This window comes from Solea senegalensis, linkage group LG13 (genome assembly GCF_019176455.1).
Source record: "Solea senegalensis isolate Sse05_10M linkage group LG13, IFAPA_SoseM_1, whole genome shotgun sequence".
NCBI lineage: Eukaryota > Metazoa > Chordata > Actinopteri > Pleuronectiformes > Soleidae > Solea > Solea senegalensis.
Window position 1 is genome coordinate 21,542,070 of NC_058033.1, and position 15,885 is coordinate 21,557,954.

At 46.2% G+C, this 15,885-nt stretch overlaps 1 protein-coding gene across 1 annotated transcript; it reads right to left on the reverse strand.

Moving 5' to 3' along the window:
- Nucleotides 1–759: 759 nt before the first annotated feature.
- fgfr4 (fibroblast growth factor receptor 4) lies at nt 760–15,319 on the reverse strand. Its single transcript, XM_044042522.1, has 21 exons — nt 14,677–15,319; nt 12,605–12,812; nt 10,293–10,480; nt 10,061–10,211; nt 9,884–9,934; nt 9,054–9,323; nt 8,869–8,958; nt 8,616–8,782; nt 8,399–8,522; nt 7,722–7,912; nt 7,483–7,621; nt 7,201–7,394; nt 6,927–7,072; nt 6,407–6,528; nt 6,197–6,307; nt 5,791–5,981; nt 4,736–4,858; nt 4,004–4,074; nt 3,778–3,915; nt 3,540–3,645; nt 760–3,358 (listed from the first exon to the last, which is right to left on the reverse strand). Exons 2-21 carry the CDS (start codon nt 12,690–12,692, stop codon nt 3,182–3,184), a joined length of 2,838 nt encoding a protein of 945 aa, XP_043898457.1. The 5' UTR covers nt 12,693–12,812; nt 14,677–15,319; the 3' UTR covers nt 760–3,181.
- Nucleotides 15,320–15,885: the final 566 nt, after the last annotated feature.

Below are 15,885 nucleotides of genomic sequence, written 5' to 3' on the forward strand. Positions count from 1 at the left end.
TCTGACCTCCGTCTCTTCATTCTTCCGTCTCGCCGTCTCTCTGTGGCCGGCTCTGTCTTTAATCTGTCTCACATTTGTTTCTCTGTCTGTTTCATTTTATTTCACTGTCTTTTTTCTTTTCTGTCTTTGATGATGGTTTATTAAAACAAATCAACTCTATTTTCAGGCATGAACACATTTTCCATTGCGGCAGCACAAAGACGTTCATTTGCTGACATTTAAGAGCAGATTTGTGCTTAAAAAGTTTTTTTTTTTTGTCATAATAAACATTTGTGCAAAATATAACTTTCAGACGCCTGCCAGGGTAACAAATATAGCCAAACCTGGCAACCCTGGAGCCAAACGCTCCTGTGACAATAGACACGGTTGTATCTAACATGATTAGAACCATATACAGAAGGGGAATTTTCATCCTCTACCACCCTGTCAATATTAGCTCAGTCATAAGAAAGCTGGCGCTGCTCGTTCTCTTATCAGATCACTAATGAGAGTGAGAATGTGATATGAACATGTTTCTAGACTCGATTACATTGACGTTTAAAAATGTCCTGGAACACAAAGGTGTCACATGAACCACCATCTTTTCTCTCATCGTTTCCAAATGCAAATAAAAACACTTTTTTTTTTTTTTTTATGAATTAAAACTTTGTTCTTGGCTTTCACTCTTTCTTCACGTCCTCCTTCACAACATCCACAGACCTTCTCTGCACGTGAACAAACCATCACAACCGTCCCTCAAACGTCAAAGACAGAGGCAGCTCTGTTTTAAATTATACTTTATTTCATATAAAAACAAAACAATAAACAAATAAATTAGATATTTCTAAAATAATTTCTCTTGAGGAAATGTTTAAGAACATTGTGATTGTATACATTTTTGTTGTTTCTGGGGGGAAAAAAAGCTGGAATGTAAGAATGCAAAAAACAAACACTTCATGTAAAATGTGAAGAGCTTCATTCCAAAAAAACCCAAACCACATCTCCATCAGCGACAGCAGCTGTCATCACGTGATGCAAACACATGAGCAGCGTAGATACAAGAATCCTTCTTTGAGTTGAAGACTGGGTGAATGGAATGAAACCCTTCTTCATGTTTGGACTTTAACCTTTGAACCATCTGGCAGACAAAAAAAAAGACGCTAAAGCAACTGATGGAGTGATACAGCATGTGATAATGACATGTTCTTTTTTAACAATCATCACAACTCCACGTGTGACTCTGCTCGTTTGTTTAAACCGTGCTTTCACATTTGACCGTTTGCCGAGTGTTGTCTTTTACCGGGACACAGATTTGACAGAATGTGATCACAGTGACATCACCGTGACATCACAGTGACATCACAGTCACGTCTCTGAATGATAACTCTGTGTTTTTCAGGAGGTGAACGGGGGAAAACCAGTCTCTGCACACGAGAATTAAGAATTGTCATTTAAAAGACGGTGGCCCTGGATAAAGATAGGGGCGTTTTTAGTGGAGAAGAGGACACATTAGCATAATAAGAGCCTCTTCATTTGCACACAAGCCCAAGCTATCCCCTCACCACCACCACCAGCACCCCCCAAAAACTCCCTCTGGTCCATAGTCGCACCCATTAAGCCTGCAAAGCCTTCATTGTCCAGCCAGGCTGCAGACCTGAGGACCCCTCACCAACAGATTGGGATGGGTGAGGGGTTAGAGGCAGACAAAGGAGGCTCCCTCCCCCTTCTACTCCATTTGAAATCAATCACACTGGCTTTCACATTCAGTGTCCACCTCCCCTCCTCCTCCTCCCCCCTCCTTGTCAACAGTGAAGAGTGGGCCTGGCCAAGTTCCCCACAGAGTCCTCACGCTGAATCGTCAGTCCTCACCATGAGGGCGTGTCCCACTGTGGACACACTGTCTGTGACAATGCAGCGATGATGAAGGCAGAGGCCGAGTACAGCGGCGGCGGCTGTTGTTGTTGTTGTTGTTGTTGTTGTTGTTGGGAGGAAAACCACAAGATGCTGCGTCAGAAGATGAGAACGTCTCAGGACCTCGGGGGGGTTTGGAGACCGAGTGAAACCGCATTTCAAACATGTCAGCAACTTTTTGAGAGGCTTAAATGTAAATTTGTGATTTTCTTCAAACAACAACAACAACAATAACTGAGCCGCGCTCCCTCTGGGATTTTTTGCCCACAAATTACGACCGTTTCATTCCCAAAAAAAAGCTGAATTTGATCCATATTTTCTTTCTTTCTATTTCACCACAAATATCTGAGGCTTAAGTTGTCAATGGAAAAATAACCAAACAATCACGATACACGCTGTTTATAGACAGTGATGAGAAAATGGTTCACGTCAGCTGAATTGACCGTGGCAGTGTTTTTGGAATTAAAAAAAACTCCTCTCCTCGTCTTTTTGCCTCCAGTAACCTTCATTTTTGTGTCATTCACAATAATTTATAAAAGGCAAATCATCTATCTGTTGCTGATATGTACATACAATAGTTTTAATATTCAAATATATTCACAGGAAATTATAACTTCAGGCACTTTGTTGCCGATGCTGCAGCAACTTCTTAGCACGAGAGATCCTGAGATTTAAGACCGCTTTTCTTTTTTAAATAAGCAACACAAAAGTAAAATAATCTTATATAGAGAGATTTATATTTAACAATCAGTTCTTTTTTATCATAGCAAAATAAATCTTTTTTTTTTTTCTTTTTTTTTTAATGTCTATTTTCACGCAGGGTTTTTGGTGCCCTGGTTTTTGGGCTGAGTTTGTGTGAAGAGTTCCTCGCTGAAGGATAACTGACCATAGAAAGCATATGAAGCTGTTGTGAGTACCACGGCCTCTTCCTTTTTAGTGCCACAGTTTTTTTTTTCCAACTTCACAGCTGTTCTCGGGAACAGAGCCAGAGCTGATAGTCCAAAGTACCACGTTGTGTTTGTCGTCTTTTTCTTCAGTTTTCCTACAGAACTCCAACAAGTCATGAAGCGCACAGGCTTCAGTGCTCCACATGCACGTGTGCGTGTGTGTGTGTGTGTGTGTGTGTGTGTGTAACAGATGCCCACCTTTACCTAAGGGCTTTTGTCTGGTGCCAAAATGGAGGTCCAAAGTAAAAGGAGAAAAGCCTTAACTTAAAATGAGAAAATGCTGTTGTGGACGTCCAGTGTGGCCACCAGTGTGTTCCTGGGTGCACACGGCAGGAGCTGCGCGTCTATCGGAGCGCCGTCTTCACGTCTGTCCGGGAGCGGACGTCCTGGTAGCCCAGGAGACACGGGTCCGTCGACAGAGCGTCGTGGGTGAACACGGAGTCGTTGTCGGAGGAGCAGGAGCTGGACGTATCCTCGCAGGACGGCGAGTACTGCTCGAAGGGCGTCGACAGGTCCAAGTACTGAGAGGGGCGGAGTCAAGAGATTCACGAGTTAGATAAAGTGTCCATGCCATTGTGTCGGAGACAGAAGTCTGAGAGCTGGTGAACATTTGTAAATGTGCTCGTGTTCAGTGAAGACATCTGGACAACAGAAGTGTGTGTGTGTGTGTGTGTGTGTGTGAACATATCTGTGAGCGCTCACCTCATCAGAGATGGACAACAGCACTTTGTCCAGCTCCTCGACCAGCTGTTTGAAGGTGGGTCTCTGGGTGGGAACAGCGTGCCAGCACTCACGCATCATCATGTAGCTGCAGAGGAAAACACACAACTGTTATTTCTACACCGCATTATCAATAATGACACAAATGCTCGTTATTTAATAGACAAAATGCCAGTTTGCCATACAAATGAACAGTTTGACATCATTGGTGCCTGCTTACAGTTCATGTGTGCAGTTGGAGGGTTTGTCCATTCGATGTCCTTCCTTCAGCAGCTTGAAGAGTTCTTCGACGGGGATGCCGGGGTACGGTGAGCCGCCCAACGTGAAGATCTCCCACATCAAGACGCCGAATGACCACCTGAGGACGGACAGAAGGGATTTTAGCCCCGGCAGACAGAAATGGCGTCTGTTTCAACGGTGTCTTTGTGCAGAGAGTTTGAACTTACACGTCGCTCTGGTGTGTGTAGACTCTGTCAAACAAGGCTTCTGGTGCCATCCACTTCACCGGCAGACGTCCCTGCAGAGCGCACATGGAAATGTTACTTTTCTTTTTCAAATCTCACTGTAAACGTTTCTGTAACCACATTCTCAACCCGTGTCTCCTCCTGCCCTTTTGTTTCTTCCTCACAACCCTCCCCCCCCCTCCTCCTCCTCCTCCCTCCATTATTGTCTTCCCTTTTTACTAATTAAATCCCATTAAGCCTGCTGCCAATCAGAGGGAAACATCAGACATCTGTGCTGAGGAGTATTAAAGCTATGGAGGAGGAACCTGACTGGGAAGCAGACATGTTTACAAGTGGTTTTTCTAATCCAGCATATAATTTAACCTTTTCGCAATCCAAATATTGTGTTCTTGATGATTTCTTTCATCCCCGAGGGGCCGTTTAACAACGTCAGACGTCAGAAACAACATCCGATCTTCTACTAGCTGCACCTGAATGGAGTTATTCTTCTAATCCCCTTTTTTGAGGGCAGATGTATTTTAAGAAAGCGACTGGATCAAGTCAATCAGGAAAATATTTTCCCTCTGAAACTTGCTACAGGACGACAGCGCTGTGGAAAAGTAAGGGGAGAGCGGCAATTTGGCTGCACTCTGCCCCATTCATTAACTCCTGGAAAACACAAGTCTCCACTGGAAAGTCATTCTTGAGAGTATGGCTCTTGAAAAGGTTATTTACATTGGTGGTTTTCTTGTAGTAGTCGATCTGGTGGACTCCTCTGGCCAGGCCAAAGTCAGCAATCTTCATCACATTGTCCTCGGTCACGAGGACATTTCTGGCCGCCAAGTCTCTGTGTATGCACTGCAGAGAGAGAGAGAAGTGAGAGATTGTAAGAATGATAACGACTGCGTCTGCAGAATAGAAGATTAGCATCACATTTAAATGGTCCTGCTTTAAAAAAACAGCTAAATACTGTACAAACACTTATGCAGCAAAGGTAGAAATTATCTGCACAAAATACTTTAAAAGAGAAGTTTGACACACAGCACACTGTTTAAGTTTAGTGACGGCATCATCATTTAAATGTCTTTATATATAGAAACCCCAGGATTTGAAGAAAAAACAACCGTGGGAGGGGGGAAGGTGGGGGGAGAAAGACACTGTTTGCCCACATTGAATGGATGTCATTAAGTTTATTTTGGTTTTCATTCGAAATAGATGTGGGATTTGCGGGGTGGTGTCAAATGAACCAGCCTTGGTTTGCGGGTCTACCCATAATGGAGGGTTAGTTTCAAGCTCCTGCATTCTTAGGAGGCCGTCGAGCCAGAAACCTGATGCCTACACCCAAACGACGACTCGGCTCCCTGTTTGCTAACAGATTTATGGCCGTGCTAAAAAGGACAAAGCCTGGCAAAGGAGGGACGGACAGATGGATGGAGGAGAGTAAACAGCGCTGGAGCTGCAGCCGCGCTCTGTTTGGGAATGCCTGTCTGAGACAGCGGCTGGCAGACAAAGACCAAGCACACAAACACAGTGCATGCTGGGAAAATGAAAGGGACTGAAACACGGGGGGGTGGGAACGGGAAGAAAAGAACGGACGGGACAGAGGACGACGAGGAAGAAGAACTAGAGCTACCGTCCAACGCTGGGATTCATCTTTACTTTTCAAGTCAAAACCAAAACATTTTCATTTCCTGTCCCAGGCACAAGGCTACTTTAAATTTTATGAGAGCCAATACATAAATATCCCCACAGGGTTAAAGCAAACTACAGCATAGGAGGAGGGAACTTACCCTTTTAGAAGCCAGGTACTCCATCCCTCTGGCCACCTGGTAGGCACAGGACAGGAGGTCTTTGAAGGTGAGCTGCTCCTCAGGTACCTTGGTCACATCAAAGGTGTAGTCCATGCCTGGGGGTCGCCGGGCCCGCAGGTATTCCCTCAGACTGCCTTTGGAGGCAAACTCCACCAGCACATATAAAGGGCCTGAGGGGGAAACAAGCAACATGAAGCACGGGGTTGTTTCTATTGTTGGTTGAGTCTCGTGACTCAGGACCACCACAGTTGAAACAGACTAAAAGGCTAATTTGGTGGATTTTGTAATAACAAGAGAAAGGACGTTCGAACAAAAGCAGACGGATCACATGCCGGCAGAGAAGAGAACACCAAGAAACAAGAACGCTGCTCATTTCAAAGCTCACCATCTTGTGTGCAGACGCCCAGCAGGTTGATGATATTCTTGTGTTTGTCCATCACCTTCATCAGCTCCATCTCTGAGATGAGATCGGCCAGATCTTTGTCTGTGGCGTCGTCTGAGGGACAAAAAAAATCAAAACATGCTTATTTAGACGAGCGTGTCTTTGTCACCGACACCAGCAACGACCTCACATTTCAACCCTTTCATGTCGTACCTTTGAGCATCTTCACCGCCACAGTGGTGGCCTGGTCTAGACAGTCCTTGTTGATGCCGTAGGCCTCAGCTCTGACCACCTGGCCGAAGCAGCCTTCTCCTAGAGGTTTGCCCAAAGTCAAACTAGGGGAGAGAAAGATTGAGAGTGAGTGAAAATAAGTATGTCCAAATGAAAACTGAACAAATCCATAATTTTAGGCTATGGGTTCTTAAAACATGGGTTGGGAAGAGCCAAAAATAGGCTGTGGACTTGTTTCTTTTTATGTCCCCACATGATGCGAGAGCTCGCATGTTTAAATAAGTCTGGATTCTGGCAGCCAAACTAAACTAAACTTGGAGACTGTTTTCCCTCTGTCTCTTTTTGTACATGCAACAGTTCAAAACCTCATCGCCTTCATGATGAATTCAAATGTAAGAGTAGTTTTCAGCATCGTTACGTTGTTTAGAAACATCTTCAACTGAACTAAAGTTAGTCCAGTTGACTTGATTTCAGGAATATTCTACTATTCAGATGAACTTACTTGTCTCTTGGGAATTCCCAGTCTGGGTCATAGGGCAACTCGATCTCCATGACTCCAGCCAACATGGGAGAGCAGCTGGACGACAGGCGGGCGACTCTCATCAGAGACGCACTGGATTTCCCTGATGAGTTTGACTCCACTGAATACTGAAGAGAGGAGAGGCAGAGAGGGAGAATGTCGTTTAATTTAAATATTTGGAACAGATATGAATACTTTTGCTGAGCCAAAGCGTCCATGAGAAAAGAATGATTTCGTTTGACAGTGTTGTTTGTACCTGTCTGCGGAGAGGGAACTTGGAGAGCTTCTGGACAGGAAGAGCATCAAACGGCTCCCTCCTGGGTTGGACCTGCATTCGACACAACACCACGATGACGATGGCCATGATCAGAGCCAGGAAGCCACATGCATAGATGATGATGTCGGTGTACTTGGTCTCCATCGTGTCCAAAGCGTCTGCTGCTTCCTCCTCTGTAGGTCGTATTTTTTTAAAAAAACATTAGAGACACATCTTTCCAGCACTGTAAGCATGTAGCCGTCAGTGGTCGATGTATTTTACCTGAGAGGACGGTGAGCCAGGCAGACTGGTGAGCAAAACCAATGGAATTTCCAGCCAGACAGGTGTATTCTCCAGCGTCCTCCATGGTAACTTTGGACAGGTAGAGCACCTCCACTTCTGACATGTTCAGACTGCCAGTCTGTGCAGCAACGATGTGGAAAGTGACATAAAACATGAGTATACATGTCAGGAAATCAGAAACCGAGTCGTAATCCAACCGTCTGGTAGCCGTCACCCACCTTGAGGACCTGAACGTAAGGCGTCCCGTCGGGACCGTAGCGGCTGCCGTTTCTCTCAATGTGTTTGAGCCACTGAATGTGAGGCTGGGCGTCGCTGTAGACCTTACAGTGGAACTGGACGTCACTGCCCACCACTGCTGTAGTGTTGGCCGGTAGACCAGCCTGTAGGATGGGCCTGTGAGGGGAGCGCTCTGAAACAAGAAAACAGAGGAAATAATGATAAATGATAGTCTTAGACTTAGATAGTCTCACAACGGGAGTCTGTGTAAGCACAAGACTTTATGGGCTCCACTTGAATCGTGCTCCTCTGCAGCTGAAGAAGTCAGATATGTGTCCATTTAACAGCAAATGTCTAAAAATGATCCAGCAGCTGTCACTGTGGCAAAAAGGCTGCAATGCCATTTTGGGATGGAAATTGGTTCCATTAGTGTGGCTCTTTGTCAGCTGGTTTGCCAAAACCACTTTGATCCGCAGTGACTCTTGCTCTCTGATCTTGTTAGTTGCCTCGTTAGTCCTCTCCCTCCACCCCTCCCCCCAACAATGAGGACAGCAAAGACCCCGTGGTGGACAGACGGTGAACAAATGAACAAATAAGCCGCTGTCCTCCTTGAACCCTTGTGTCAGGTCAGGTAAGTCCACATCCTGCATCTGTGCAGCTTACACTCATCATGTCTTACCAAGAACATCGAGGACGTAGCTGTGAAAGATGGATCCATATTTGTTCTCCACCACGCAGGTGTAGTTTCCTCTGTCTGAAGGAACCACGCTCTCCATCACCAGGCTCCAGTGCTGGTGCCTTAGCTGCCCGACAACAACAAAGGAGTGTGTTATTATTATCAGGATAATGTGATGAAGAACAAAACACTCATCATTCCACTCTGCTACTTCTCCTACCTTTATTCCGCCAATGCGATGCTCTCCTCTAAATTCACGTCCATTTTTCAGCCAGCGAATGTTTGGCATGGGCCTGCCCATGGCCGGACAGCGGAACTTCACAGTGTTGCCTGCGGGGACAGCGTAGAGCTTCTTCTCCATGCGCTGGGTGTGAGTCCAATAGGGACCTGAGAGGATGAACATCAGAATGGTCTCATGAAACCTGCACGACAACGCGGAGGATCACAGCGAACGAGCAGAACTAGCAACACACCTCTGGAGAAGTAGACCTGGTCGGTCTCGATCTCAGCCGACGAGTCCTCCAAACCGTTGTCCTCGTCGTCGTCTCCTGACCCTAACGAGTCTGGACACATGAGAAATAAAGTTTTAAATCATCAGTGAATAAAGCCAACACTGACATGATTTTCTTGATGAAATGAACGTCCTTGGTGTATTTACCCGTCACAGTGATGGTGAAGTTCCTCACGGGTTCTTTGCTCCCACGGAGAACACAAACATAAACGCCTGAATCCTCATATGTGACGTCCGTGATCTCCATGATGATGCCGCGGATCTGGATCCGGGGCGTGGTCAGAACACGCACTCCCTCCTTGTACCAGTTGACCGCCATGCCGGGCCGCGCGCTCATGTCGCAGCGCAGCTTCAGCACGTTGCCCGGCTCGAGGAGAAGGTGCTCGGTCGTGTCCTCGCTCAGCTCCTCGAGAACATCTGTGAGATCATATCATGAACACACTTTTAAAAACCCTTTGTTGACCCATGTTTGCATAAATCACCATGCAGACAAAAGCCAAGTCTCAACTATGACCTTCAACTCCACAAACCCATTATCTCCCATCCCCACACACACACACACATAATGAAGTTACCATGGAGACGTGGAGGCCTGACTGACCCAACCCTCCTCCACACAAACCCCCTCCTCTACATCTTTTTGTCCCTGGGTGGATTATTGTGAGTGATCAAGCTACAACGCCACAAACTGACTATAAAAAAGAAGAAGAAAAGAAACACGATGGAAGAGAAACTAAAGCTAATGAACACGTTGCGACTTGACAGTGGACGGAGAGTAAATGTGAGGGGCGGTGAAGGTTCACTGGAGATCTAAGTGAGCAAAGGAGTTCATTGGAGACGGAGACATTGAGTTTTTACCAAAATGTTTGAGTTAAATCTAACAGAGTTCTGCAGTATGTTCTCGCTTCATGATTGGAGGACAGTTGTATTTTTGCGAGAGCATTTTCTCAACTGAAACATTATTATGAGACACTCACCTGGGGGGACGTCAGCAGCAGTGAGGTCCACAGTTTGGGAAATGATGGCACCTGTGGAAGAGAAATGCCAAGTTTAGAAAAGACAAATGGTTTCGTTGTTGGTAGAAGTCAAACAGACCTCCAGTTTGGATCATGAAAGTTCAGAGACTAGACTCGAGAGATATGAGTGTGTCTCACCAGACAGGACGTCCAACCACGCTGACTGCATGGCCTGCACCGTCTGTCCTGCGTGGACGCTCTCAGCCATGCAGACGTACTCGCCTTCATCCTCTACAGTGATGTTGGACAGATGCAGGGTGTAAACCTTGGAGGCGTTGCTCTGCAGGACCTGCACGGAGGACATCAGCATTGTTTTCATTTCATAATAAATGACTAACAACCACACAATTACTGTGGAGCATCTTCTCACCGTGAGAGGCCTGAGAAGAGGAGGTTCCCCCTGGCTCTGTCCCGGGGTGCTGGCCTCTCTCTTCAGCCACTGCACCTTAGTGGACGCCGGCTTGTGGACTTTACACAGCAGCTTTGCCTGCCCGCCCACCACCACCGTGGTGTTTTCTGGGTAACCTGGTACAATCAGAGGCCTGGAGACGCGGAAATCTGGAGATGGAGAAGAAGACGATGAAGTGATTTTAATTTCAGGATTCCTGTTGTCAACTTTTGCTAACCAACTGTTCCTGTTGCCCTTTCTTGATAATAACAGTTATTTACTTCACAGCTGAACAAGAAAGAAAACTGTCAAAACATATGCTCTGGTCTCCGTTTACCTCTGAAAGGTTCGGCAACAAAACACCATGTTCCTCAACAACCGGTGTCATTTAACACGAGCAGGCCGTGGTGATAGAAAGCCCAGATAACACAGCTACTATTGCGTCACCGTCAGCCACAGTGCTGTCCATTCAGTGGCCCCAGTGCCCCCCCCCCCATTAATGTGCTTGCCCACTCACTTGTTGGAGCATATGTGCGCCCTGGCCGGGGACCTGACTGCTCAGTCACTCAGAACGAGCAATTTTCCAGGGCAATTTTCTGTCTGATTGCCTCCTGCGAGTGCAGAGTGAAAAGGCAATCTGTTCCCTTGTTCAAATGAAGAGCTGCCGTCCCCACCCCGCACTCACCCCGCGTCCACGTGGAGGTGGTGGTTCCAGAAAACAAATACTCATTTTCAGCCTCATTCATGGCAAATCAAAAACGGTCATTGTTTAAAGTGACAAAAATCTGGCTTCACATTCCGAATCCACGCAGCTGTACATTTGTACGCGGTAAATCATCCGTCATAAATCACATTTTACATTTTTCAGCCCATGCTAATGACGCTGACGCTGCCCCAGAGTTGAACTTGTGGCAGAGTGTGAAACACAACACAAACATGCTCAACTGGTGCAGTTTCACCGCGTCCAGAGAGGCATGGGAGCTCTGAGCCAGGTTCTTACAGCAGCACGGATCACTAACATGTTTTTTTAATTTTACCATCCTCACGTATCATTATTTCCATTCCCTCCACATTAAAAATCCAGAATTAATCATGTAGAAATACAATTAATAACTGACACACTGTAATACTACACTACGCTTCAATATAATATGTTAAACCTGTAAAGTTCTGATAAAGGTGTATAAAAATACAACAACTGTACCAGAGATGATTTCATTCACTTATCATTTTTACAACGTTCGTGAAGCCGAAGCTGAACTTTCTGCCTCATCAGCAAAAGCATTCCTGAAAAACACCGAGCCAGATGATCTGTGCACAGAGTAAAGCAAACAATGACATTCTTCCTCTTCTTCTTCTTCTTCATGTTCAAAGCTGGCTCCTCTTTGTTGATTCATTAACTAAGAAGCAGATTTGTGTGGACGCTGGAGCAGCAGGAGAAAAAAAAAAGCTATAATCTGAGTTTTATCATCTCAACAAACAACATGTTTCTCAAATTGAAAAAGCCTATATTTAGCAGCAGCGTTATATTTGGAGAGTTCATTGTCAGATTGGACATAAAACATAAAAGGGGATTAAATGTAGAAATAAATCATAAACATGACGTGAGAACGATGATGTAAGAAGGACGCCATGGCTTTAACTTTGAAGGACGACACCTGAGATGATATGAGCAGCAGATCATCTTCACTCGTGTGTAAAATAACCTCAGAAGAGTTTTGTGCATGTTGTCGTCTGAACGGCAAGTCCTAGCTGGTCCCGCGCTACAAAGCCGGGCCACCGAGGATGAAGAGAGGCAGCTTCTGTGCTCGGCGCCTCTGGGCCTCGCGTCGGTCTCCACACGTCGCAACAAAAATGCTTTTACTGTTCATTTGATTCACGGTGATTTATGGCTCCTGAAAATTATAATTATTTTTAGAATGTTTTGACCTGCGATGTAATCAAGTACTTTGAAGGGAAAGCGACACATTTATTGCAGTGGATTCTTTTGGTAAAGCATCAGTGAGCTCCCCCCCCCCCCTCCTTCATCCTCCACAGCTGGCACACAGCAAAGCAGATTTACACTTCCGAGCCTCAGGGCCTCGGTTGGATCAGGTAGCACAGTTTACAGCATTAAAAAACACTGAGGGCCCTTTTTTTCTCCTCCTTCACTCCTTTCCTTCCAAGACATGGCAACAGCCTCTCTGTCTTCTGTCCCCCTGTCCCCTGGACTTCCTCTGGGGTCAAGGCCATGAAAATAAAACTAATGTAATCAGTGAAAGTGGACACAGAGACTCAGACACTTCACTCCTTACCTTTAGTTCTTCTTTCATCGATGGCCCTGGCCGACACCGTGTCCATCAAGCAGAGCAGGAGAACGCAGAACGTGCAGACCCTCGCCATCGCCCGGATGTGACACGTGTAGAAAAGGTAGAAACAAACGCTGGAAGCCTGATTTGGCCTCACACGTCCGGCCCTTGCATTGGCAATCTCAGAAACCCACAAACTCTCTCAATCCTGATCCTGTGGAGGGGAAAAAACAAAACATGATGCGTCAAAAAACTTGATTCTTCAAGGACCTCAGACTCAGCTGAAGGTACAAACACAGACGTGATGGTTAAAGACCGTGAGCAGCTGTATTCTTAACCAGATGTCCTGCTAACTGTCCCGTCGACCTTACATTGTCCAGGCCCTCGTGCGTCATGAATAAGGAGCAAGGCTGTTACCGCCTGTTGTTTGTCAATGGATGGCGCTCAGTCTGCCCCGGGATAATGGGCCCTCGCTAGGAAAACACTTGAAACTTGCCAGGAAGCTACAGAATCTGAAGGAGCGGCCGAGATTCGACTGGCAGCTGATGGAGACTTCAGGGGGCATTTGGGGCAGGAGGTGGAAATACAACAATAAAATGAGAGGGGAATGTGGACTGGAGCAAAAACCAAGACCATAATGCACACGGTGTGCCATCCTGTCACTTCAATTTACCTTTAGAGAGCAAAAGTGACAGAGTTGAGTTGGAGTGTCTCAACACAGTTAAGTTGCTGATTTATTAACTGGTCAAAAACATTCATAACAGTAGAAGTGTCATTAATCCATTCACAAATGAAAAGCTCCTGCATGAACTTGATTCTTTAAAAACATAATGGTTAATCAACGTAATCATTATTTACTCTCGGATATTGTGAAGTGATGAAAGTGTGTGATTATCTCTTCTCATCAGAGCGAGTAAAAGTGTCCAGAATCCGCCTCTTAATGCTTCAATATTAATCTGCTCTTTTATTAAAATAGATTTACGACTTGTGTTTTTACAGTCACGGTTAAGTGCTGTCTGCACAGACGCCTGCAGTCAAACTGCAACAACACTGCAGAAATAATACAGTTACATTTTTGTGCTGCACTGAGTCGGGGCCAAATGCGCACAGGCGCCAGACCCTGGTGCGTGCGCTCCATGGATGCGGGCCGCGCCCACACACACACACACACACACACGCCGTTTCAAGCATAATCTTGCTCAATGAAACGTATTCTCTCTCAATTAAGGGCTGGAAAAACTTTTTTTCTCCTACTGCTGCTAATTCCGCTGGCACGCTGCCTGCACGGCACTCTTCGCTCTCCCGTGTTCAGCTGGAGCCAAAAACACTCGTTCTTCTGTGTTGGACCGAATAAAACAAGCGGCTGCGCGTGGAGTTTTGATTTTAAATGCATTCTGCGTCATATTTCTGTCACATAAAACAGCCAATAATATGCTCCATTCACCTCAAACAGCCTCTCTGAGCAGGCTGCTAAAGTTAGACCTGTCACTATTCATGTGTCATTAAGTTACAGTGAATTCACTTGCACTGAGTTCACACGTGTGCCCACCGTCTGTCAATCAAATCGATCGGTAAAGAGCATCTGCCAGTGCGCGAGAGGAGAGACTCGGCCCTTAACGCTGCACATTATTCCATGAACCTGTCTGTCATTGCGCATGTTTGTGATGCGCAGATCACTTTAAATGCGCTTTGACAAAGTTCAAACTCCGCGTTGTGGAAGGTTCAATGTCTAATGAGGGACTGACGTGTTTGGCTCCGAGTTACAAAACACAACAACTTCGCCTCGCATCGAACTCACTCCACATGTGAACTGACTTAACTCGGATTTATCTGTGTATTTATTTACACTTCAGCGCGTTTTGCTGCACACCGTGGATGCTCTCCTCGTGTCCTACTTTAATCAATGTTTCTTCTTTTGTATTAAATACATTAAAAGACAGAGAAACTTCACCCTAACAGCAAATATGTGACGTTGTTCTAGTTGCAGTCGAACCCGTGCACGCTGCGCCATGCCCCGCTACAAATGAATGAAACAACTCTCCAAGAATCCTCAGCTGTCCCAGTCTGTTTTCACCCACCTTTTCTTCCCCGTCTGTCTTGGCCGTGATGCCTGGCACCAGGGGAAGTCACTCCATGTCCCGGTCGATACGCGCGAACACTGAAATCCTCATTTGGAGCTCCAGTACTATTCCTTTTTTTCCAAAAACCCGGTCTGTGAGCGTCTCGGCGTTTGAATCCGGTTTATAAATCCATCAAAAACAGCAGCCCCGTGAGACGTGAACGACAGCTGGCTCTCCTGCTGACCGGCGGAAGGAGCTGGGATCTCCGGGGCAAAGTCCAGTGCAGCCTGGTTTCTCAGAGAGCTAAATCCATGGAGGGAAAGAAAGCCACAAAAAGAGCGAGAGAAGGTTGGATTTTACGCGTGTAAAAAAACAAACAAACTGCCCTTTCTCGCCTTTGGAAAAAAAAAGATCCGATGGCGAGAGAATGAATGAAAGAGCCTGATAGGGTGATTAAACGTGGCAATAGTTCAGCGTTCCACAGTTGTACCGTCTTTACGCGTGTTTTACGCAGCGCTTCTGTGAGTTTATCCTGCTGAGATCTGAGCTCCGCTGCTCGTTGTCTGTCCACTGCAGAGAGAGAACTGCGTCCTTCACACACCAGCTCTCCACAGCACTGCGCGGCTCTGCGCACGGCAGTCACAACAATGGTCTGTGAGCGGCCAGGGGAGCAGGAGGAGGAGGAGGAGGAGGAGGGAGGATAGGGATAGAGAGAGAGAGAGAGAGGGAGAGGGAGAGAAAGGGAGGGCTGCGCTTCTGTTACCCCCACACAAAACACCCCCACCTCTGTGGCACATAAAACCCAAGACCCCCTGCCTCTACCTCCACTCCACAGTGCACAGCGCCGCGCTCAACTTGTTCCTACAGTCGGTCCATTTCTGTGTTTGTTGTAAGAAAACATCACTTTTTGAATTGTCTCCCCCCACAGAGAGAGACGTGTGCCCAATCAACCATCGATCACGTTATTAAAACACATGTTTATGACGACTTATCATTTATTGCGGGGGGGTGGGGGTGGGGGGGTAATTGTCCTCTCCGCAAACAGGGGCATTGTGTTCTCTTTAAGGAAGACGCATTCAATTAAGTTGCTTTTAGTGAGTGAATGCGTGTGAATTGGCTCCATGTTTTAATTGCATCAGTAAAAAAAAAAAGAACAGAAGCACGTAATCCCATTAGCTGCAGCACAGAATCAAGATCAGCTCCGTTTTATCAGCTTAACACCTTGAG

What these genes read in the sequence shown, in the direction of transcription:
- fgfr4 (XM_044042522.1), bottom strand. Translation starts at nt 12,692, where the DNA reads ATGGCGAGGGTCTGCACGTTCTGCGTTCTCCTGCTCTGCTTGATGGAC. An exon ending in GTGGTTGGACGTCCTGTCTG is followed by an intron (nt 9,935 to 10,060) that starts GTGAGACACACT and finishes TCTCTTCCACAG; the next exon opens with GTGCCATCATTTCCCAAACT. An exon ending in TCCAACTGCACACATGAACT is followed by an intron (nt 3,646 to 3,777) that starts GTAAGCAGGCAC and finishes TTTCCTCTGCAG; the next exon opens with CTACATGATGATGCGTGAGT.